The following is a 25,053-nucleotide window of genomic DNA, read 5'->3' as shown; positions in this document are numbered from 1 at the left end:
ATTTGCATAGTGTGACAAAGTCAGTGTCCTGTCTTTGTACTCAATGATATGATACGTGTGGCATGGTCCTTCACATAATGGTGCACTGATATCTGTCGGTGGGGCTGTGGTATCCCTTGGTTGAACATATTCGGTGATGTAGTCCGTGGGCTGCCACTCTCGTATATAAATGGCGTAGTTGGTAGTTGGCCTTTTTCCATTCGTTGATTGTCATCGCTGGGGTGGTGAGGAGTTCTTGATTGATGTCCTGCGCTTTCTGTCGCCTGTCTTCTAGGAATCTGTTGCTTTGTGGTGTTGGTATCAGATTATGAACTTTCATCAGGTCTTCTATAAAGAAGGTTGTGTCTGCCAGGATATACGTTATTCTGTTTTGGGTGTATTTTGAGACACAGAGCATTATTTTCAGGTAGGCTGTTTTAATTCCCTCTAATCACTTCAGATTCGAGTATGTGAGGTGGTTCCATATAAGCTGTATACCGTATGAAGCATTGGGAGCAGTCTTTATGTCGAATAGTCTCAGGGCTGTTGTGACGGATAGTAGATTCAGTTTCTTTATCTCGAAAGTCGCCTTTATTGCTCTTACAGCTCTGTCTTCAATATGCTTGGAAAAGGCATGTCCTGTCACTTGCAATGTGAGTCCTAGGCACTTGTAGCTTTTGACTATTTCTAGTACTTATTCCCCGCAAGTGAATCTATCAGTGCTCGCCAAATTTCCTCCTTTTCTGAATTTCATTATTTTTTCTTTCCCCTATTTATAGGTAGGTCATTTTCTTGGGACCCCTCTTCTAATTTGTTTATGGCTTCTTGCAGGGGCTCTCTTCTTTCTGAGAGCAGGATCATGTCATCAGCGTACAACCACATCCTCACTTCTTCTGTCTGTATCCTTTGTATCACATCATGGGTAAGTACGTGAAACATAATGGAGTTTATAGGATCGCCCTGGAGTACTCCGTTTGTTTGCTGGATTCCTTTGGATTGGATTAGGCCATCGTGGATTCTGATTATATTTTCTAGGAGGATGCTTGCTATGAACTTAAAGATCTGACTTTCTTCGTCTAACACAGGCTTTAGTTTTTCCAGTATTCTATCCCTGTTTACCCCGTCAAAAGCTTGTTTATAAACAACGAATGCTGCATATGCATGGCCTATGGGTTTAGACAGGGCTTCGCTTATGAATTGGAGTACGTGTCCCACCGCCTGTATAGTTGGTCTTCCGGGAATAAAGCCGTACTGTTCCCGAGGTATAACTGCCATTATGTTGTCATGGATCTTTTCAAGTAAGATGTTGTTCATTATCTTGAATGGTGCACATTCCAGGGCTATCCCTCTGTAGGATTCTGGGGTGTTCTGTGGTTCTTTCCCTTTGTAGATCACCTTGACCGTTGATCTCTCCATACTGCAGTGATATTCATGAATTCTAGGCACTTGTTGTATAGGGCTGTCCATAACTTAATGGTATATATCATTGATCCTTTCATCAGCTCGTTCGAGATATTGTCTGGGCCAGCTGACTTTCGAGGTTTGCTCTTTTCAATTGCTTTCCAAACTTCGTCTTCTGTTATTCTTTCTTGTTCCGTTAGTAGGGTACTTCCTTTGGCATGGTATTGCATTTTCTTCTTCTGAGGTATATTTGCGAAGTGGCTTTCCCATATTGTCTTTGATATACTTGGGGTCACCTTGGTTCTCCGTGGCTCTAGCAGTTTGTAGGGTTTTGCTGCTGCTTCTCGTATTAATTCTTCTTTTGCCTGGGTATAATGTTGTTTCTTAACCTTCAGGAGCGAGGTATATCTCGTTCTCGTGTGTACATATTTGAGCCTTAGAGTGTCGTCGTTCATGTCTATCTTTCAGCTCATTCAGTTTTTCCAGGACCAGGTTCCGTGCTGTGTAGCATTCACTGTTGAACCAGAGTTTGCTTTTCCTCTTTGTCGGTTTTGGGGATGCAGACTGCATCAGAGATTCAGTTAGGTTCCTCAGTGCAAGATCAATGTTGCCCCTTTCTATTGTGTTCAGTATTTCTTCAACGTTTATGTTCTGAACTAGTAGATCGGGAACTATTTTTCTTAGCGTCCATCGCTGCTCATTTTTTGTGGTTCTCTCCGTCGATATTTTCTGGAATTCTGCTCTTACTGGGAGATGTTTCCTTATAGGTGTGACTGCTGACTCTGTGGTGGTAGTTAGGGTTTTGAGCTTTAGGCCATTTCCGCGGTAGAATTCAAGTTCTGTAGTGCTCGAGCCGTTGTAGATGTATGTTTTATCCTGTGCTTCGTTGCTGAGGGTGAAGCCGTCCTCTTCCTGTAGTTCAAATAGTGCCTCTGATTTGTTGTTCGGTCTGTCTATTCGGCAGTTTAGATCTCCTGCCAGCAGGGTTGGAATCTCTGGGCCAGTTTCGTTCAGTGCAGTCATTACGATTTCCATCACTTCGTCTGCTGAGCACTGGGGTTTTATATAGATTCCTACGATTTGAGGATTTTTAAATTGTACTATTGCGGCGTTTTCTCTTGTCTCTATGAGAATTGCTTGTCCTAGTGCTGAATTGTAGTAGCACGAGACTCCACCTGATGGTCTTCCTTTTGGCCCAAGGTTCTTGTAAAAGGGTTTCGCAGAAAATCAGAATGTCATTACTGGATATTATGTCATCTGGTAAAATATTTAGAAGAGATTTTAGTCATGCTACGTTCCATAACGTGATTTTGACGTCACTCTTACCCTTTGATTGTAGGCAATTGCGAAATTGATACGGTCGGAAGATTAGCTTCGTGTTTGATGCGTTCGTCGACTGCAAGTTTGAAGCATTTATTTCTTCCTCTGGTATTTAATTCCACGCATTCTTTTACTTCCTTGATGCCTTTCTCTTTTAGGTGTTCCGTGATGTCTTCGGGTGTGATCCTCTCATCCAGGCGACCCAGAAAAAGCCAGTATAGTTTCACTGCAGGCTTTAGTCTGCTTGTCTTTTCTCCTCTTCCTATTTTAGAGAGGGGGTGGGTGTTCTGCTGGCGACTTGTAAGTTTCTGTGTTGTCGGTCTCTTTGATTTGTTTGCCTTTGGTGTTCGTCTGTCTTCATATTTTGTCGTCTTCTGCTTCCGTGGGATTTTCGGTTATAGGATTGTTGCCGGTTCTATTTGTCCCTGCGTTTCCTTCTTGAGACTGTCGTTCTCTGCGCCTTCTCCCCTATTTTATGGTACAACCCTCGTTGTCCTCGTCTCTCCCAATGCTGCGCTATTCGAGTTGCGTGGTAACTTCTAACTCTATTGTCAAGAGCCCCATCGAGGGGGGGGGGGGGGGTGTTGTTCTGTATCCTGCAGCATTGCGTTTTTAATTTAATCTTTAATCAGCTTTCTGATTTTGTTTGAGAGGTTTTCTATCATAATTTGTATCTGGTGGTTTACTTTTTCCTTGATTTATTTTTCCATTTTTGTGTTTGCGTCTGTCTTCGGTGTTCGGCCGTCATGTGCCTTTAGGCTCCGTCTGTCAGTGGGATCTTTGGTCTGTTGTGTTTCGTCCAGTTGGTCTGCAGATGTCAGTGGTTGCTGGTTACTGCCAATATCTACACATATTTCAACTGGTCGTTCCTGCTCTGGTTTCTGTCCGCATCTTCGTGTTTTGAGTCAATAGACAGTGTTACCAGTCCAATGTGTCTGCCGTCTTCTTCTTTGTATGTATATTCTTTCTGTTCCCTTGCTCAATTGTAAGCTCTTTGGATTTGTATGGAAATAAAAGAATAGAGATTTCGTTTAAATATAATCCATAGAGGATTGTGTTGGTTAGTGCAGTACTGTATAAATGTGTTATGAGTGACTTTTATGCGTAACTTGGAAAAAAATGTCCCGTAAGTCAGTTATGGCTGAACATCCAACATCTGCGATACGTAAAGTTAGTGAACCGATAGCACGTTTCAATGGAAAAATCAATGGAGTTGAGGGAAAAACTCCATTTCTTATTGGAGTTGCTGGAGGCACTGCAAGTGGAAAAGTAAGTCAGTAGTGTTTTAGAGTATTTTTTATTCCGATATAATCTGTGAAGTCAGTGCTACCTTACCATTAACTTTTTCAGACCTGTCATGCTGACTGGAGCGTACAATTTGCGGTTGTTTAATGGGTGGGTTAGTGGAGAGGGCCATATTAGCTTTGTTTAATTATTTGCCCCTCATTGACTGCATTTCGGAACATATTCAGTTAAAAATATAGGTTTTTTCCAGCAGTTACTAAGTTTTGCTCAGTGACTAGAATATTTTCCTATGATGTATGTTCTTTTTTTTCAATAGCCAGCAGCAGACATCAGTGTGGTTAGAGAGAGGAAAGGAGGGGAACTGTTCCAGTCCTATTACTCCTTGGCAACATTTTGCTTTTGCAGGGAGTATCTCCAGAAGTTGGCTCTTCTTACAGTGGCCATGGCATATGATTCTGGAGATAGTAGGGGAGGAGCTAGGATTATGATTGATATGTGGTACTGGACATCAACAGTAACTGTGTTTCATAATGTGTATCCACTTGTGTTGTAGGGAGTTGTTCAAAGTGCAGTTCATTAAAAGCCACACATTCCAGACCTCTTTATGAAATTTGTATTCTCTCCAAACAATACCACTTCCTTATTACTTCTAGTTGCTAAGCTGATATTTGAAAATGAAAAACCACAGCCTGTTTCCAGTCATTCGACCGGGTCAGGAATGGAAAGAATGAAGCCCCCATCTAGCGGCGAGGATAGGAATTGTGCTGGCTGCCGAAGCCTGTCGCACTCCTCTGGGGAAACGATTAATGACTGACAGATGAAATAAAATGATATTGGAGATTGTTGCTGGAATGAAAGATGACAGAGAAAACTGGAGTATCCGGAGAAAAATCTGTCCCGCCTCCACTTTGTCCAGCACAAATCTTACATGGAGTGGCGGGAATTTGAACCACGGAATCCAGCGGTGAGAGGCCGGCGCGCTGCCGCCTAAGCCACGGAGGCTCCCCTAAACTGATATATAAAAAAGGTAAAATAATGGTACATTTAACTATGGTCGGGCACATACCATGTGGATAAATTTTAATTTGGCTCTACTTGGGCTGCGTGCCTGATGGCAGCGTAATTGGAACTTCTTTTTGGGTGACCTGAGGCTGAGGTTTAATTTAACCATGTTGTGAATGTTGTCAAAATATATTTTTAAATTGTGTATCAAGAATGCAACAATAGGTCTTTATAACACTCACTTTATACTGAATCATTGTCTATTCATTATTATGATAGTTACAAGAGGACTCTCAAAATAGTCACTTTTAATGAACATTTTTTTAACATCATAACATACACATACAGCACATCATCATTATTTCATGTAGGGCCAAATAATGTTTTTATACTTTTCTAGTAACATTTAAGTTGTCATTTGTTAAGTTTACTAGCTAGCTAAGGATGGAGACATAGGCTATACTGGTAGATAAAAATGCTTTCATATGACTGAATTTATTATTCAACCAGCTGATGTGCCTGTGCCTATGCTTTGCTACGGAATGAGCAGCCGTAGACAGCCATGAACACTCCTCTGCTGTATTCCGTTTAAGTTTTCACACTACTCATTCCAATCAGCGCCTCAGAGTAGGGATCGAATAGCAGGAAAACTAAGATGAACCAGTGTGTTATGCACCAATCAGGAAATTTATGAACGAGATGAATTGCATGCTAAAACAAAGAAAGTTATCCAACTCCCACCAGTCAGGCAGGCTGTTTTACTCGGGACGCAGCAATAATCTCATCTATCGCAAATCAGTTGCAGCAGAAGAGTCAAAGCACATCACAACAAACAATGGCCAATGTTGATCAATTTTATGAGCTTTTGATATTGTAGGCCTTCACATTTATTTTTCTTCCAACTCCGTGGTGTTAGGGCATCTAGTGTAAAGATCGTTAGTTCTTTCATGACTCCTCTTGTCTTATTCTTCAAGCGATCGGTATTCTTCAAGGGATTATTCTTTTATGATTTTTTAAAATTTATAATAATCTTCATAATTCATGAATTCTGTTATCATAGTATGGTTGTTGTTGTTTGAGTCATCAGTCCATAGACTGGTTTGATGCAGCGCTCCAAGCCACTCTATCCTGTGCTAATCTTTTCATTTCTACGTAACTATTGCATCCTACATCTGCTCTAATCTGCCTGTCATATTCATACCTTGGTCTACCCCTACCGTTCTTACCACCTACACTTCCTTCAAAAACCAACTGAACAAGTCCTGGGTGTCTTAAGATGTGTCCTATCATTCTATCTCTTCTTCTGGTCAAATTTAGCTAAATCGATCTCCTCTCACCAATTCGATTCAGTATCTCTTCATTCGTGATTCGATCTATCCATCTCACCTTCAGCATTCTTCTGTAACACCACATTTCAAAAGCTTCTATTCTCTTTCTTTCTGAGCTAGTTATCGTCCATGTTTCACTTCCATACAATGCCACGCTCCACACGAAAGTCTTCAAAAACATCTTTCTAATTCCGATATCAATGTTTGAAGTGAGCAAATTTCTTTTCTTAAGAAAGTTCTTCCTTGCTTGTGCTAGTCTGCATTTTATGTCCTCCTTACTTCTGCCATCGTTAGTTATTTTACTACCCAAGTAACAATATTCATCTACTTCCTTTAAGACTTCGTTTCCTAATCTAATATTTCCTACATCACCTGCCTTCGTTCGACTGCACTCCATTACTTTTGTTTTGGACTTATTTATTTTCATCTTGTACTCCTTACCCAAGACTTCATCCATACCATTCAGCAACTTCTCGAGATCCTCTGCAGTCTCAGATAAAATAACAATATCATCGGCAAATCTCAAGGTTTTGATTTCCTCTCCTTGGACTGTGATTCCCTTTCCAAATTTCTCTTTGATTTGAAAATTAAATTTTAGGACTTCCCGTGAACTACCATTTCACTCAGCGGTAATAAAATTATTTATAACCTAGATTGTAGTGCCTCTTTCCCGATTTTACATGCTGATTTTCATAAAAATCTCTTCAGCCTGTTTTTCGTGATGCCTGTACATAAGTTACATACAGACAGAAATGACGGAAAATTATAAAGTGCATATCTTTGTTACTGTGGACACGACCAATATAAAAATACCATTCATTTTTCATTCTGAACAATGTACTGACAAAATATATAGATTATAGTGTAAATTGTATTGAAAGGCAGACATAATACAAATTTGTCGTAAGAGTTGGTTTTCATAATTTTTTAAGTCATTACGGAACTATCATGAGGTTTATGCGTGTAATTAACTATGTTAGATAAACATCAAATGTGCCATCATAGATCTTTAGTTACCGAGCTCGATAGCTGCAGTTGCTTAAGTGCGGCCCGTATCCAATAATCGGGAAATTGTGGGTTCGAGCCCCACTGTCGGCAGCCCTGAAGATGGTTTTCCGGTTTCCTATTTTCACACCAGGCAAATGCCGGGGCTGTACCTTAAGGCCACGGCCGCTTCCTTCCAATTCCTAGGCCTTTCCTATCCCATTGTCGTCATAAGACATATCTGTGTCGGTGCGACGTAAAGCAAATAGCAAAAAAAAAAAAAAAAAAATCTTTAGTTCATGACTTTTAGTGCCAGGATTGTCCAAGGACACCTCTGGCTCGCTTGGTGCAGGTATTTGACACCCATGGGCAACCTGCACTTCTGGGTGTGAGATGATGATGGTGATAATGAGGTAGGGAGAGAGTGAAATCCATTGTTGTTACATAACCTACTCCTGTCCTTATATCACCAAGCGGTCTGCTCAGGGCTTAATGTTGCCTTCCGACGAACTGATCACTATCAACAGCACCAAATGAACTCTGTGGGGAGGTTTGGAATTGAATGTGGGCTTTTGGAACGCATTCCAGTGATTAGAAATTTTATATCATGACCTCTCCTACCCTGCCAGACGACATTCTCATTGTGAATTTTTTTTCCACCATTGGGAAGCAAATCGGCTAACCCTGGTTTCAGACCAAGACTTGATGCCTTAACGATCACGGCCACCAGTTGGGCTTTTAACATGCTGACATAGTATGACATAGAGTGCCTGTTAGAATTTTTGCCACCCTTCAGAAATTCAACTAGGGCCTGTAGCTACAGGGTTTGAACCCATGATTGTGGAATATGGGTACTGCCACTAATCTTCAGAGGAAGCTGTTTTCTTTAATTTTCTACAGTAAGTTGTATGGATCTTTCTTGAAAATGCCACTTTTAAATCAGACTTGAAAAAGGCTAGGGTATTGGTCAGAAGCAGTGCAGAGTTCTTATTCTGGGCAAACTGTGAGAAGTGCGCAACTAGTAGAGAACATTCTCCATCATCAGTCCAGTCCCTGGACGTAATACCAGGATTTTGTGATCACCAAGCTATAATTACAACTTTGACCTACAGAAAACCCTCTCCAAAACTCCACTCCAGAACAATATATAATTTTTCCTGCACTAACTGGAACGATCTTTTCTTTCTTCTATCGAAAAAATTTCCTATTCCCCTCACGACCTTCACCAGCGATATAAATATCAACGAGATCTGGGAAAACTGGAAAAAAAGTATTTTTTGAATGGGTTGATCAAGTTGTGCCAAAAGTTTCCATCTCTAATAAGCAAAAAACTCCATTGTTTACTAAAGAGATAACATCGGGTATTCGAAAGAGAAATCGTTTATACAGGAAATGGAAGGAAAACCTAACTGACAGTAAGTGGGAGAAGTACAGACTGGCTAGGAACAAACTCAAATCATTAATCCGTGATGCCTACAGTTCATATATTCATAGCCTTAGTTCCAATAGTAAAGAGCTATGGGCTTTCATCAGAAACAAAAGCGGCAACAGTGCTCCATCCGTTTTCAAGTACAATGGACTATCAGTTTCCTCTCCCCAAGAAATAGCAGACACGTTTAACAGTAAATTTAAAAATAACTTCACGGCTGACAAGGATGAAGACGTTCACTACAAGGACAATCCCTCCGTTTCCACCCCTAACTAGCTTGTACTTCACTGCTAACGAGGTCGCAACAAGTCTCCGGAGAGCTAGACCTCATGCTGCGAGCGGCCCAGATATAACGTGCCGGCCAGAATTCTCCATCGCTGTGCAGAAGCATTAGCACCTTCTCTTTGTGCAATATTTAACATTTCAGAGAATAGTGGGACTGTGCCAGAAGAATGGAAGAAAGCAAATGTCGTTCCAGTATTTAAGGATGGTGACAGGGAAAATGTAGACAACTATCGCCCAGTCTCAATTACATCTGGTTTATGTAAATGCATGGAACACCTAATTGTTAAACATGTGCTGGATTTTCTGAATGAGAGAAACCTGTTGAATAACAACCAACATGGATTCCTTCCTGGGAAATCCTGTACTACACTTTTAACAACAGTAATTGATGAGTGGCAACATTCCCTGGACCAGTCTAATATATCCCAAGTGGATTGCATAACTCTCAACTGGAGTAAGGCCTTTGATCAGGTACGTCATCAACGACTGTTGTTAAAACTTAACAAGTACGGCATTCAAGGCAAACTGTTGGCATGGTTTCGATCATTCCTGGTAGGTCGGACGCAGAGCGTTGTGTTCAGTGGGGCCAGGTCAGAACAAACCTTAGTCACCTCGGGCGTGATTCAAGGAAGTGTGATAGGACCGCTTCTGTACACGATATTTACACTGGATCTGTCAGGTTGTGTATCGTCTTCTATGGCACAGTATGCTGATGACACCATCATTTACAGAGCCATATGCAATGAGAACGACGTAAATAAGCTACAGTCAGATCTGGATAATGTGGTGCCAAATAAATAGAATGACTATAAATGTACAGAAATGTAAATATATACGCTTAACGAGAGCACGATCACAGTTACAACACCCAATTTCACTATGTGGTAAAAACTTGATGCCCTGCACCTCAATAAAATTGCTTGGCATTCACATTTGCAGCAATTTAAAATGGAACAAGCGTGTAGAGGAAATACGGTGCAAAGCATACAGAGTCCTGGGATTCATCCGCAGATCTCTACTGGGAGCCAGGAAGAAAGCAGTTCAGACAGCCTATTTGTCATTAATATGGCCAATACTGTTGTACAGGTTTCCTTCCTGGCACCCTACTACAGTGGAGAACATGACGAAACTAGAGAGAGTTCAACGCCGAGCAGAATGATTAATTACTCAACATGGTCATTTAAATACAGCCAGGTCACTGCCCTCCATAACATCCCTCTGTAAACAAATAGATATTGCTTTCCTGAGAAAATCCCTCTCGGGTAACATTCATATAAACCCTTTCAACCGCTTACAGCTGAACTATCGTTCCGCTCAAAGAGGTCGAGGTGTGTCCCTTTTATCTCCATTTGCAAGAACAGTATCATATCAAAGTGGCTTCTTTAATCGTTCTGCTCGGCTGTGGAATGAACTCCCACCACAGATGAAAGAACTACCTCCAGAGAAATTTTGTAAAGAGGTAAAGAGGATGTATATATAATGAAACCTTCTGTACATAATATAATTTTTCTACTGTGTGAATTTTCAGTATGAGTGAGAGGACGGATGAAAGTTTGTGATCCCGAGTGAGTGAGACTGTACTGTATGTGGGTATGAGTGAGCCGGGCTAGCTAAAGTATATGTGGGGATGAGAGAGAGAGTGTGTAGAATTACTTGAATGTTGACCATGTCTTGTGAGTAGTATGTAAATATGCCTGTAAATACGGTAACTGTATATAAGCACATTATGTAGAATGTAATTGTATATTTGAATATTGTTATTTTAAGTGGTGATGGGGGCACTTTCGTGTATGTGGGGCTATGCCCTTTCTCCATTCACCATCCATAAATTGTACCTATGATTGGTGGAAAATAAATAATAATAATAACATTGTGAAGATGTCAGTTTTAATCAGCCTCGTGTCACTGACTGGATGTTATGGAGGTACAACTGTAGTTAACACATTCCACACATCACAGGTGGAGAATTAGTGGAGGGTGAGTGCTGATACAGGGCGATGCTATTTTGTTGTTAGTTCATGAGAGTGTCGATAGGAGAGTTTTCAGGTGCTACAAACTGTTGCGAAACTAATGCAGGGGCAAGGAAGGTTTAGTTCAACATGACTTTGTGATGTGTGGAATGTGTTAACTACAGTTATACCTCCATAACATCCAGTCAGTTTTAATCAGCCTCGTGTCACTGACATCTTCATGTCTTTTTACATGTGTGTGCACGTTCTTGTCAGTGTTCCTTTTTCTTGCTGTGCGGACAGTATTTGCCGCAACCATAGAATAAAAGTCTCTCAAAGGGATGTTACCAGTACAGAGATTGATTGGCATGGATTTGTGAAGATAAGTTACAGCTACTAAATTACCATACCTTTTTCTTTGCCATGCAGGCAGTATGTGCCGCTGCCATTGAAAAAAGCCTCTCAAAAGGAGAGATGACAGAGATTGGCATGGATATACAAAGATATGTTACAGCCATTAACAGAGCTTTCGCTGGTGTTTTTATTCTGCACAGATTGGTTACAGAAGCTGTAAGTTTTTAATTCTGGGAATGATGTCATGGCAGCCAATGACATTGCTAGTAGCTGGTCGACAAATGAACAATGATGTGTGAAATATTTCATTAGGTTATAAGAATAAGTGTAATTTTTTAAGTTGGTTGGTGGGACCCTGGCATTCATAATGAACACCTCTCTCCTCTACAAGCATTTTACTCGCAAAGGTATGTGTTAAATGCTGGAGTGTGTTAACTAGTGGGCTATCAAGAAAGCGAATATAGCTATGATAGGATTGAGTGAGTTTAAGTGGAGAGGAGAAGGAAGAAGTGAAGGAAGTGAAGTGATATACTCTCTGCTAGTGTTGTCTACTGACTGTACGATTCGAAACAGTGTATCAATTCATTCAAGTGTCCGAGCTAATAGATTCACAGGAACGGCGAGCTCACGACACACAATTCAGCTGACTCGCAGCAGACAGTGCTGAGTGGCGCAATCACGGGACACTAGACATTACAAAGACTTATAACAATAAAAATCTTCCACCTTTTTGATACTTATATTTGCATTTTAGCAAATTAATTACACATGGTACATGTTTCGTTCTTTTTTTTTTTAGAACATCTTCAGCTGTTTATATAGCTTAGGTGATTCACTAAGTGTTTATCTTTAAGTACATTATAATCAGGTACCTTGTTCTTCTTAAATATTATGTAAATATGAATTGAATTAGAATGAATTTTTAAAAATGTGGTGATTAAATAGGTTAGTGAAATGAGATGGAATGGATATACTTATAGTTAGCCTATTTTAAAAACTATTTCTATTCATTGGAACAGTTGTTGTTTAAAAGTTTCCAGCACTTTTTCACTAAAATATTTTGCTTTTCTTCAAGTAAAAAGTTTTTTTTTTTTTTTAATGTATGACTTTCCTTTGACACTGTCCTGAATATTGTTACGAGTTCACTTCTTTCACTCCCTCCTAGGTGGTTGCTATTTGTTTCTGAACTTACATAATCTTGAAATTGGGGTATTTACGGAACCTTGAAGCTGATTGCCGTTTGCTAATAATAAAGGAGCTTCCCCATATTCTTGCTGTTGTCAAAATCCGTTCCTACTGTGACCTTGGAGGAGCTACGTTTGAAGCAGCCTTCCGTCTTGTATAATATATTATACCACTACCATTCATCCATTTACAAGTAATGCAAGAGACTAGGAGAGGAATTATCCATCTTTCAATACAAAATTAAATGGAATAACTAAACAATACACCAAGAAGCATACATATGAAACAGTGTCATTTTTAGTTATTCCATTTAATTTTGTATTGAAAGGTGGATAATTCCTCTCCTATTCTCCTGAATACTATGTAAATACAGATCAAATATTAAGTTTCTTACAAGGGTTGCAACACAACTGTATAATGTATAATTGTTGTTGTTGGTACCAACAACATAAGGCAAGCTGATATAAGTACCAACATAGTTGGAGATGTGTGGGATCTGGTAAATGCAGCACGGGTGAAGTTTAAGAAAGCGGAGATTGTTATTAGTGGAATACTGTGTAGGAGGGATACTGACTGGAGGGTGATTGGGGATTTAAATGAGACTATGGAGTGGGTATGTGGGAAACTGGGAGTGAAATTTCTAGATCCTAATGGGTGGGTAGGAGAAAGGGATCTGCGCTCGGATGGCCTTCATTTAAACCGCAGTGGTACGTATAAGTTAGGAAATTTGTTTGGAAGGGTAATAGGGAGGTACATTCAGGGAAACGGGATGGCCTAGGGAGCGGTGATAAGGGAACAGGGAACTGGAAATCAAGTAGGGATGACATAAAATTGTTAGTGTTGAACTGTAGAAGTATTGTAAAGAAAGGAATAGAATTAAGTAATTTAATAGATATATATTTACCAGATATTGTAATAGGAGTTGAATCATGGCTGAGAAATGATATAATGGATGCAGAAATTTTCTCACGGCACTGGAGTGTGTTCACAATTAAGTATTTATTTATTTTCCACCTAGTCGATACAATGATTGCTTAAGGCAACTATTAATGGTCAAAAGTGGTACATGTTTCGTATATTATCAACATCTTCAGCCACATAACACTGTTTAGATGAAAAATATATAAAATTGACAAAGTAATGCTTTAGATGAAGTGTCCTTAAAATTAACATAAGAATCTTGTCAATCTTATGTTAATTTTAAGGACACTTCATCTAAAGCATTACTTTGACAATTTTATATATTTTTCATCTAAACAGTGTTATGTGGCTGAAGATGTTGATAATATACGAAACATGTACCACTTTTGACCATTAATAGTTGCCTTAAGCAATCATTGTATCGACTAGGTGGAAAATAAATAAATACTTAATTGTGAATCTATTGAAGTGCGATACGGACCATGAAGCTGATTTTATGTAACTGGAGTGTGTATCGTAGAGATAGGATAGGAAAGGTGGGAGGGGGAGTTTTCATTCTGGTGAAAGAAGAATTTGTAAGCTACGAAAAAGTTAAAGATGAGACACATGAAATTCTAGGTGTAAGGCTCATTTCTAAAGATAATAGGCAACTTGATATATTTGGAGTGTACAGATCGGGAAAGGGTAGCACTGATACGGATTCGGAATTATTTGATACGATAGTCAGCTATGTGGGAAACGACATGGAAAGAAATGTGATTGTAGCGGGAGATCTGAATTTGCCAGATGTCAATTGGGAAGGAAATGCGAACGACAGGAAGCATGACCAACAAATGGCAAATAAGTTAATATGGGAAGGACAGCTAATTCAGAAAGTGATGGAACCAACCAGAGGGAAAAATATTTTGGATGTGGTGCTGATAAAACCAGATGAGCTCTATAGGGAAACTGAAGTAATAGATGGTATTAGTGATCATGAAGCTGTTTTTGTGGTTGTTAAAAATAAATGTGATAGAAAGGAAGATCTTAAAAGTAGGACTGTTAGGCTGTACCATATGGCTGATAAAGCAGGTATGAGGCAGTTTCTGAAAAGTAACTATGATCGGTGGAAAACGGTAAATAAAAATGTAAACAGACTCTGGGATGGGTTTAAAGAAATTGTTGAGGAATGCGAAAACAGGTTTGTACCTTTAAGGGTGGTAAGGAATGGTAAAGACCCACCTTATTATAGTAGAGAAATAAAGAGACTAAGAAGGAGGTACAGACTGGAAAGAAATAGAGTTAGAAATGGCTGTGGAAGTAAGGAGAAATTGAAGGAACTTACTAGAAAATTGAATCTAGCAAAGAAGGCAGCTAAGGATAACATGATGGCAAACATAATTGGCAGTCATACTAATTTTAGTGAAAAATGGAAGGGTATGTATAGGTATTTTAAGGCAGAAACAGGTTCCAAGAAGGACATTCCAGGAATAATTAATGAACAGGGGGAGTGTGTATGTGAGGATCTTCAAAAGGCAGAAGTATTCAGTCAGCAGTATGTAAAGATTGTTGGTTACAAGGATAATGTCAAGATAGAGGAAGAGACTAAGGCCAAAGAAGTAATAAAATTTACGTATCATAACAATGACATTTACAATAAGATACAAAAGTTGAAAACTAGAAAAGCGGCTGGAATTGATCAGATTTCTGGGGATATACTAAAGACAATGGGTTGGGATATAGTACCATATCTGAAGTACTTATTTGATTATTGTTTGGCCGAAGGAGCTATACCAGATGAATGGAGAGTTGCTATAGTAGCCCCTGTGTATAAAGGAAAGGGTGATAGACATAAAGCTGAAAATTACAGGCCAGTAAGTTTGACATGCATTGTATGTAAGCTTTGGGAAGGCATTCTTTCTGATTATATTAGACATGTTTGTGAAATTAATAACTGGTTCGATAGAAGGCAATTCGGTTTTAGGAAAGGTTTTTCCACTGAAGCTCAACTTGTAGGATTCCAGCAAGATATAGCAGATATCTTGGATTCTGGAGGTCAAATGGACTGTATCGCGATTGACATGTCTAAAGCATTTGATAGGGTGGATCATGGGAGACTACTGGCAAAAATGAGTGCAATTGGACTAGACAAAAGAGTGACTGAATGGGTTGCTATATTTCTAGAAAATAGATCTCAGAGAGTTAGAGTAGGTGAAGCTTTGTCTGACCCTGTAATAGTTGAAAGGGGAGTTCCTCAGGGCAGTGTTATCGGACCTTTATGTTTTCTTATATATATAAATGATATGAGTAAAGGAGTGGAATCGGAGGTAAGGCTTTTTGCGGATGATGTTATTCTCTATAGAGTGATAAATAAGTTACAAGATTGTGAGCAACTGCAACGTGACCTCAAAAATATTGTGAGATGGACAGCAGGCAATGGTATGTTGATAAACGGGGCTAAAAGTCAGGTTGTGAGTTTCACAAATAGGAAAAGTCCTCTCAGTTTTAATTACTGGGTTGATGGGGTGAAAGTTCCTTTTGGGGATCATTGTAAGTATCTAGGTGTTAATATAAGGAAAGATCTTCACTGGGGTAATCACATAAATGGGATTGTAAATAAAGGGTACCGATCTCTGCACATGGTTATGAGGGTGTTTAGGGGTTGTAGTAAGGATGTAAAGGAGAGTGCATATAAGTCTCTGGTAAGACCCCAACTAGAGTATGGTTCCAGTGTATGGGACCCTCACCAGGATTACCTGATTCAAGAACTGGAAAAAATCCAAAGAAAAGCAGCTCGATTTGTTCTGGGTGATTTCCGACAAAAGAGTAGCATTACAAAAATGTTGCAATGTTTGGGTTGGGAAGAATTGAGAGAAAGAAGAAGAGCTGCTCGACTAAGTGGTATGTAATACCAATATAAATGGTCCGTTATTGGACATTGGTATTGGTATTATAAATTTGCTCATTCAGGACAAATATTTCAGATTCCCTATGGGAATCAACATCTATATCATAAGTGGTATGTTCCGAGCTGTCAGCGGAGAGATGGCGTGGAATGACATTAGTAGACGAATAGGTTTGAATGGCGTCTATAAAAGTAGGAAAGATCACAATATGAAGATAAAGTTGGAATTCAAGAGGACAAACTGGGGCAAATATTCATTTATGGGAAGGGGAGTTAGGGATTGGAATAACTTACCAAGGGAGATGTTCAATAAATTTCCAATTTCTTTGAAATCATTTCGGAAAAGGCTAGGAAAGCAACAGATAGGGAATCTGCCACCTGGGCGACTGCCCTAAATGCAGATCAGTATTGATTGATTGATGATAGGATACACTGGTGGGATGGAGAGTGATGGATGGCATTCACTATTTTTGAACATTCTGTAATGTGTCATAGGGGATTTCAATGTGTTAATTACCTGGTTGATACATACATACATACATACATACATACATACATACATACATACATAATTATAGACTGTTATGCCTTTCACTGTTCAGTCTGCAAGCCTCTGTGATTTTACTAAACGTCGCCACAATCCTCTGTTTGCAACTAGTGCTGTGGCCTCATTTAGTTCTATACCTCTTACCTTTAAATCGTTAGAAACAGAGTCTAACCATCGTCGTCTTGGTCTCCCTCTACTTCTCTTACCCTCCATAACAGAGTCTAGGTATTATTCTCCTAGGTAACCCATTCGCCTCACATGATCCCACCACCAAAGCCAGTTTATGCATACAGCTTCATCAAGTTCATTCGTAACTTAGCCTTTATCTCCTCGGTCTGAACACCCTCCTGCCATTGTTCCCACCTGTTTGTACCAGCAATCATTCTCACTACTTCATGTCTGTTACTTCTAACTTATGAATAAGATATCCTGAGTCCACCCAGCTTTTGCCCCCGTAAAGCAAAGTTGGTATGAAAACAGACCGATATAGAGATAGTTTCGTCTGGGAGCTGACTTCCTCCTTACAGAACACTGTTGATCGCAACTGCGAGCTCACTCCATCAGCTTTATTAGAATTTGATTCAATCTCACTTACTATATTACCATCCTGGGAGAGTACACATCCTAAATACTTGAAATTATCTACCTGTTCCAGCTTTTTATCACCAATCTGACATTCAGTTCTCTTGGATTTCTTACCTGCTGACATCAATTTAGTCAAAATCAAAATCAGAAAATCAATCAGTCAATACTGATCTGTATTTAGGGCAGTCGCCCAGGTGGCAGATTCCCTATCTGTTGCTTTCCTAGCCTTTTCCTAAATGATTTCAAAGAAATTGGAAATTTATTGAACATCTCCCTTGGTAAGTTATTCCAATCCCTAACTCCCCTTCTTATAAATGAATATTTGCCCCAGTTTGTCCTCTTGAATTCCAACTTTATCTTCATATTGTGATCTTTCCTACTTTTATAAACGCCATTCAAACTTATTCGTCTACTAATGTCATTCCACGCCATCTCTCCGCTGACAGCTCGGAACATACCACTTGTGATATACTAACAATTTGTTGGTTATTTTGATCCACCTTTTCAATACAAATTACAGTTTGTGTTGCTAAGTTGTAATGTTACAACACTAATTTACCGGGACATGTTTCGCTTTTATTCACAAGCATCATCAGCCTATACAATTGCCTCAAGGTTTGTCATATTTGGGTTGTTGTTACAAATTTCATTACATTAAAAATTATGACAATATGATTTGCAATGTTAAAATGGATTAACTCTTAATTCTAAAACACATTGACGTCCAAAACACAGTTTTTACAATTTGAAAATTTGGCTAAAAATTGTTTGCAATGTTAAAATAAAATTGATTCAACTATAATTTGGCATTAAAATTTGAGTCATAAATATAAATATTGGATGTTAATATATAGGAGCCATAGTTTCTGAAGTGCGTTGGTTTCTAGAATACAGTAACATTTCAGTATTGAGAATTTTAGTTAAGAATTGTGCTCTCTAAATATTGTTATTTAAAAAGACTGTAATTTTGCATTATGCGTGATTAGTCATGATGATAATCTAGAATTGAAGTCTTGAGTTCGTTGGAAAATGGCTTCTAGATTTGATGAGGCTTGCTGCTGCAGTTTGGCAATTTGATCAGAGGAAGTATTGACATATTTAATTCTTGTTTGTAGCGACCAGACTCTCCGTTGGAAGTTGTTTGTTTTGATGTAAGTTATGGTTAAAAGGGGCTTCAATCCAAATTTTGAGTACCGGTATCTGATTGTTTCTTTCGATTTATGGAATGGAAGAAGCATCCCTTTGTCTGCTGCTACAGAATCTTGTGGGCCTTATTGCATTACTGTGACTATTGTCTGTTGTGGCTCTACAAGGAGTCGCTACAAACAAGAATTAAATATGTCAATACTTCCTCTGATCAAATTGCCAAACTGCAGCAGCAAGCCTCATCAAATCTAGAAGCCATTTTCCAACGAACTCAAGACTTCAATTCTAGATTATCATCATGACTAATCACGCATAATGCAAAATTACAGTCTTTTTAAATAACAATATTTAGAGAGCACAATTCTTAACTAAAATTCTCAATACTGAAATGTTACTGTATTCTAGAAACCAACGCACTTCAGAAACTATGGCTCCTATATATTAACATCCAATATTTATATTTATGACTCAAATTTTAATGCCAAATTATAGTTGAATCAATTTTATTTTAACATTGCAAACAATTTTTAGCCAAATTTTCAAATTGTAAAAACTGTGTTTTGGACGTCAATGTGTTTTAGAATTAAGAGTTAATCCATTTTAACATTGCAAATCATATTGTCATAATTTTTAATGTGTATATTATTCTTGTTTTAAATATTGTTATCACTGAAATTAGATTTACATTCAATGTAATGAAATTTGTAACAACAACCCAAATATGACAAACCTTGAGGCAATTGTATAGGCTGATGATGCTTGTGAATAAAAGCGAAACATGTCCCGGTAAATTAGTGTTGTAACATTACAACTTAGCAACACAAACTGTAATGTGTATTGAAAAGGTGGATCAAAATAACCAACAAATTGTTAGTATATCATAGCATAGTTCAATACGGGTCTAATAATGAGATTAGTTACATGTAATGTAACATACCACTTAGTCGAGCAGCTCTTCTTCTTTCTCTCAATTCTTCCCAACCCAAACATTGCAACATTTTTGTAACGCTACTTTTTTGTCGGAAATCACCCAGAACAAATCAAGCTGCTTTTCTTTGGATTTTTTCCAGTTCTTGAATCAGGTAATCCTGGTGTGGGTCCCATACACTGGAACCATACTCTGGTTGGGGTCTTACCAGAGATTTATATGCACTCTCCTTTACATCCTTACTACAACCCCTAAACACCCTCATAACCATGTGCAGAGATCTGTACCCTTTATTTACAATCCCATTTATGTGATTACCCCAATGAAGATCTTTCCTTATATTAACACCTAGATACTTACAATGATCCCCAAAAGGAACTTTCACCCCATCAACCCAGTAATTAAAACTGAGAGGACTTTTCGTATTTATGAAACTCACAACCTGACTTTTAACCCCGTTTATCAACATGCCATTGCCTGCTGTCCATCTCACAACATTTTCGAGGTCACGTTGCAGTTGCTCACAATCTTGTAACTTATTTATCACTCTATAGAGAATAACATCATCCGCAAAAAGCCTTACCTCCGATTCCACTCCTTTACTCATATCATTTATATATATAAGAAAACATAAAGGTCCGATAATACTGCCTTGAGGAATTCCCCTCTTCATTATTACAGGGTCAGATGAAGCTTCACCTACTCTAATTCTCTGAGATCTATTTTCTAGAAATATAGCAACCCATTCAGTCACTCTTTTGTCTAGTCCAATTGCACTCATTTTTGCCCGTAGTCTTCGAAAGGCTAATTTTCATACCATACTCATTGCACCTTTGATCCCATTTTTTTTTTTTTTAATTCGTAACAGAAGCATTAATACTATAAATACATATATACTCTTACCGAATTATATACATTATATACATTATATACAAAGTCACACTTATAAGGAAAAGTCTACACTACTTTTGCCCAGAAATTGGCGACATCCAATGCATTTTCTGTTGCCTGAAGTAGATCTTGTACTGTGCATGTTTTAGGGTGCTTACTACACTGCAACAAATGAGACGTCGTCTGGATTGCACCACACTCACACAATGATGACTCGCTGTTAAAACCCCACTTCAGCAGGCTGCTTTTACATCTTGGCATGCCTGCCCGTAATCTGTTCAATGATCTCCAAGTACTCCATTTCTCCATGTGACCAGGTGGTAATTCTTCACTTGGTGTCAACCATTCTTCGGAGCGAGTGCAGCTTGCGCGCCACATATCAATTCGGGATTGCTGAGGTGTCCCATTAAGAGCCTCTGTTGTTCTGAGGAAACTTTTCCTTGATTTGAGTCTTGGAGTAACTGGCCTGTATCCATACAGAGAGTGAGCTTCAGATGTTTCCGCCTTCTTCCTCTCGTTTTTTGCTGCAACCTCTCGTCGGATATCAGGAGGGGCAATACCAGCAAGACTATACAATTTGTTCACCGGAGTAGGTTTTAGACAGCCGGTAATGATGCAACAGGTATCGTTTAGAGCAACATGTACCTTCCTGGCATGACTTGGCTTGTACCATACTGGGGATGCATATTCCGCTGCAGAGTAACGTTGAGCAATGGAAGAGGTTCTCACAGTATTGGGATGTGCCCCCCCAGGTAGTACCCCTTATCTTCCTTATAATATTATTTCTGGCTGCCACTTTTTGCTTGGTGTTCGAGCAATGTTTCTGGTAAGTGAGAGCGCGATCAAGTGTAACTCCAAGATATTTTGGTGTGATGCAATGTTCTAATGTGGTTCCTTCCCAAGTGATTTTGAGAGTTCTGTTTGCCATTTTATTTTTGAGGTGGAAGGCACAAGTCTGAGTTTTACTGGGGTTTGGTCTCAGATGATTCTCCTTGTAATAAGCAGACAGCGCTGAAAGTGCATTAGATGATTTCTGCTCAATAGTGTCAAAGCAGGTGTCTTGAGTGGTAATGGCACAGTCATCTGCATAGATAAAGCTCTGTGTTCCTTCGGGTAGTGGCTGGTCATTGGTGTAGATGTTGAACAATGATGGAGAGAGCACACTTCTCTGTGATCCATTCCTCTGTGATCTCCACTTGCTTCTTTTCCCCTGAAATTCAACAAAAAATCTTTTATTTTCAATGAGGTTCCTAATGAAGCATGTAAGCTGGTAGTCATTAGTAGCATTGTATAGTTTCATAAGGAGTCGTCTATGGTTGACGGTATCATATGCAGCTGTAAGGTTGACAAATACAGCTCCAGTGATCTGTTTCCTTTCAAAACCATCTTCGATATGCTGCGTTAGCTTCAACACTTGAGATGTACAGCTCTTCCCAGTTCTGAATCCAGCTTGCTGTGGTATGAAGATTGCCTCTAACTTCTCTGTTAGCCTATGGAGTATGAGTCTTTCAAGGATCTTGTACAGATGACAAAGGAGCGAGATAGGCCGATAACTCTTTGGATCATTTGGATCCTTAGCTGGCTACGAATAGCTATAACTCTGGCTTTCCTCCATAATTTTGGGATCTTGCATGATTGGATGCAGTTGTTCATTAGCTCTATTAGCCAGTGCTTTGTGGCTGGACCGAAGTTCTTAATTTGCTCAACTCTTATGTCGTCAAGGCCAGCAGCTTTACCATTCTTGGTTTTGCTCAATGCATAATCAAGCTCAGCCTGAGTGAAAGGTTGATATAGAATGCTGGTTTCTTGATCAGGTTTTCTCTCAAAAGTCTTCTTACTAGTCTTGATGGTTCTAGTAGTTTTTCCATTTTTGATGAGCTGGTGTGCAGTCTCATCAGCTTTGACATTTGCATGCGTACTTGTTTGAGAACGGTCATTTATGATGTAGATGTTGATTCCCATAGGGAACCTAGAATATTTGTCCTGAATGAGTAAATTTATAATACCAATATAATGGTCCATTATTGGACATTATAAATTTTCCAGCTAACTCATTCTTGGTTGCCTGCGTTTCGCCCTCGTGTGCTAAGTTAGGCTCGTCAGTTGGGACTTAGCACACCACCCAAGACGCAAGGCTAGTGCATACCGTGGAGGCCACTGCATAGGCTATTCTCATAGTGCATTGGCACTGCTGGTGGCTTCAAATAGCCTATGCAGTGGCCTCCACGGTATGCACTAGCCTTGCGTCTTGGGTGGTGTGCTAAGTCGCAACTGACTAGCCTAACTTAGCACACGAGGGCAAAACGCAGGCAACCAAGAATGAGTTAGCTGGAAAATTTATAATGTCCAATAACGGATCATTATATTGGTATTATAACGGTCATTTTGGCGCCGTAGCAATCTCCAAGCCCCTTGGCTGCTTCTACTCATATCACAGTCTGCCATCAGTTTCTCCCATTGGTCTCTCTTTTCCTCAGAGATTGAAGGGAGAATACGCATTGCAACATTGGAGGTTTCCTCACTAAATGGGTTTTTGTTGTATGATTTGTAATATTCATCTAGTAATACTGCTGTCTCTGCAGTTACCCCTTGGAGATAGTTTGTCCTACAGCCTCTTGGAATACATGTCCGAGAGCATAAATTCACAACATCAACAAAATGTTCATATTCTTCAGGTACAGCTGGGATAGTCCGAACTTTCTCATTTGATCGCATAGTCCCCCAGTATGGCGAACATCTTTTCCCTGGGTACCCTGTCATATGCTTTCTATAGGTCTACAAAACACAAACATAATTGTCTATTCCTCTCGTAGCATTTTTCACTTACCTGACACATACTGAAAATTTGATCCTGACAGCCCCTCTGTGGTCTGAAACCACACTGGTTTTCATCCAACTTCCTCTTAACCACTGATCCCACCCTTCCTTCCAAGATGCTAGTGAATACTTTGCCTGGTATACTAATCAATGAGATACCTCGATAATTGTTGCAATCCTTCCTGTTCCCTTGCTAATAGATAGGTGCAATTACTGCTTTTGTCCAATCTGAAGGTATGTTACCAACACTCCATGCTGGTCTTATTACTCTATGAAGCCATTTCATCCCTGCTTTCCCACTATACTTCACCATTTCAGGTCTAATTTCATCTATTCCTGCTGCTTTATGACAATGGAGTTTATTTACCATCCTTTCCACTTCCTCAAGTGTAATTTCACCAACATCATTTTCCTCCTCCCCATGAGCTTGGCTGTTCGCAACACCACCAGGAAGATTTCCTTTTACATTGAGAAGATGTTCAAAATATTCCCTCCACCTCTCCAGTGATTCCCTGGGATCTATTATGAGTTAACCTGAATTACTCAAAACACTGTTCATTTCCTTTTTCCCTCCCTCCCTTCCTAAGATTATATAATACTGTCCAGAAAGGTTTCACTGCTGCTTGAACTAGCCTTCCCAGGTTATTACCAAAATCTTCCCACGACTTCTTTTTGGATTCAACAATTATTTGTTTCGCCCTGTTTCTTTCATCTATATACAAATCCCTGTCTGCATCAGCCCTTGTTTGGAGCCATTTCTGATAAGCCTTCTTTTTACATTTACGAGCTGCTCTCACTTCATCATTCCACCAAGATGTCCGCTTTTCCCCATTGTTACACACAGTTGTTCCCTGGCATTTCCTTGCTCTTTCTACTACAGTATCTCTATGTCACCCATTCTCTTTCTGTATCCTGAACCTGCTTACTGTCAACTGTTCAGAACTCCTCACTAATCGCATCCATGTACTTCTGTCTAATTTCCTTGTCCTGGAGATTTTCTACAGTTATTCGTTTGCAGATAGATTTCAGTTTCTCTGTCCTAGGTCTAGTGATACTTAATTCACTACAAATCAGATAGTGGTCTGCATAATCGAAAAATCCCCAGAAGATCCGTACATTCCAAACAGATTTCCTAATTTCGAAGTCAGTTAAAATACAGTTTATTATGGATCTGGTTCCCCTACCCTCCTATGTATAGCGGTGAATAGCCTAATGCTTGAAGAATGTATTCGTAACTGCTAAACCCATACTAGCAGAGTCCAGCAAACGCTTCCCATTCCTATTAGCTTCCATATCTTCCCCACATTTACCAATCATCCTTTTGTATCCTTCAGTTCTATTTCCAACTCTTGCATTGAAATTGCTCATTAGCACTATCCTATCCTTGCTGTTGACCCTGACTACGATGTCAATCAGTGCTTCATAAAACTTGTCAACTTCATCCTCATTTGCACCCTCGCTTGGTGAATACACTGAGACAAATTTTGTCCTAAGTCCTTCAACTGCCAAATCTACCCACATCATTCGCTCATTTATGTGCTTAACAGGAACTATGCTGCATGCAGTAGTATTCCTGATGAAAAGCCCTACCCCATACTCTACCCTTCCCTTTTTAACACCCATCAAGTACATTTTTATAATCTCTTCCTCGTTATCTTCTCTTACCTGAATGTCACTTTCTCCTGGCATATCCAGATGCATCCTCTTTGCTGACTCAGCCAGTTGTACTTTCTTTATTCCATAAGCACTATTAATATTGATAGCTCCCCATCGTATTCCATTTCGTTTGCCAAGTTATTTCCCAGGAGTCCCTCGCCTGTCAAATGGGAGTTCGACTCCATTACTCCTATAGGTCTGAGGCTTGCTTAAAATG

General features: G+C 39.4%; 1 protein-coding gene across 2 annotated transcripts in view; it reads left to right on the top strand.

The window, feature by feature from the left end:
* Nucleotides 1–3,752: 3,752 nt before the first annotated feature.
* Uck (Uridine-cytidine kinase) overlaps nucleotides 3,753–25,053 on the top strand; it is a 426,265-nt gene continuing 404,964 nt past the window's right edge. For both annotated transcript variants that reach the window (XM_067151412.2, XM_067151421.2), the window contains exon 1: nucleotides 3,753–3,969. In XM_067151412.2, coding sequence (XP_067007513.1) covers nucleotides 3,820–3,969 — 150 coding nt within the window. In that variant the 5' untranslated portion in view covers nucleotides 3,753–3,819. The remainder of the gene's footprint in view (nucleotides 3,970–25,053) is intronic.

The sequence above is a fragment of the Anabrus simplex genome, chromosome 1, assembly GCF_040414725.1.
Source record: "Anabrus simplex isolate iqAnaSimp1 chromosome 1, ASM4041472v1, whole genome shotgun sequence".
Classification (NCBI taxonomy): Eukaryota; Metazoa; Arthropoda; class Insecta; order Orthoptera; family Tettigoniidae; genus Anabrus; species Anabrus simplex.
This window is presented reverse-complemented; position numbering and strand designations above follow the sequence as displayed.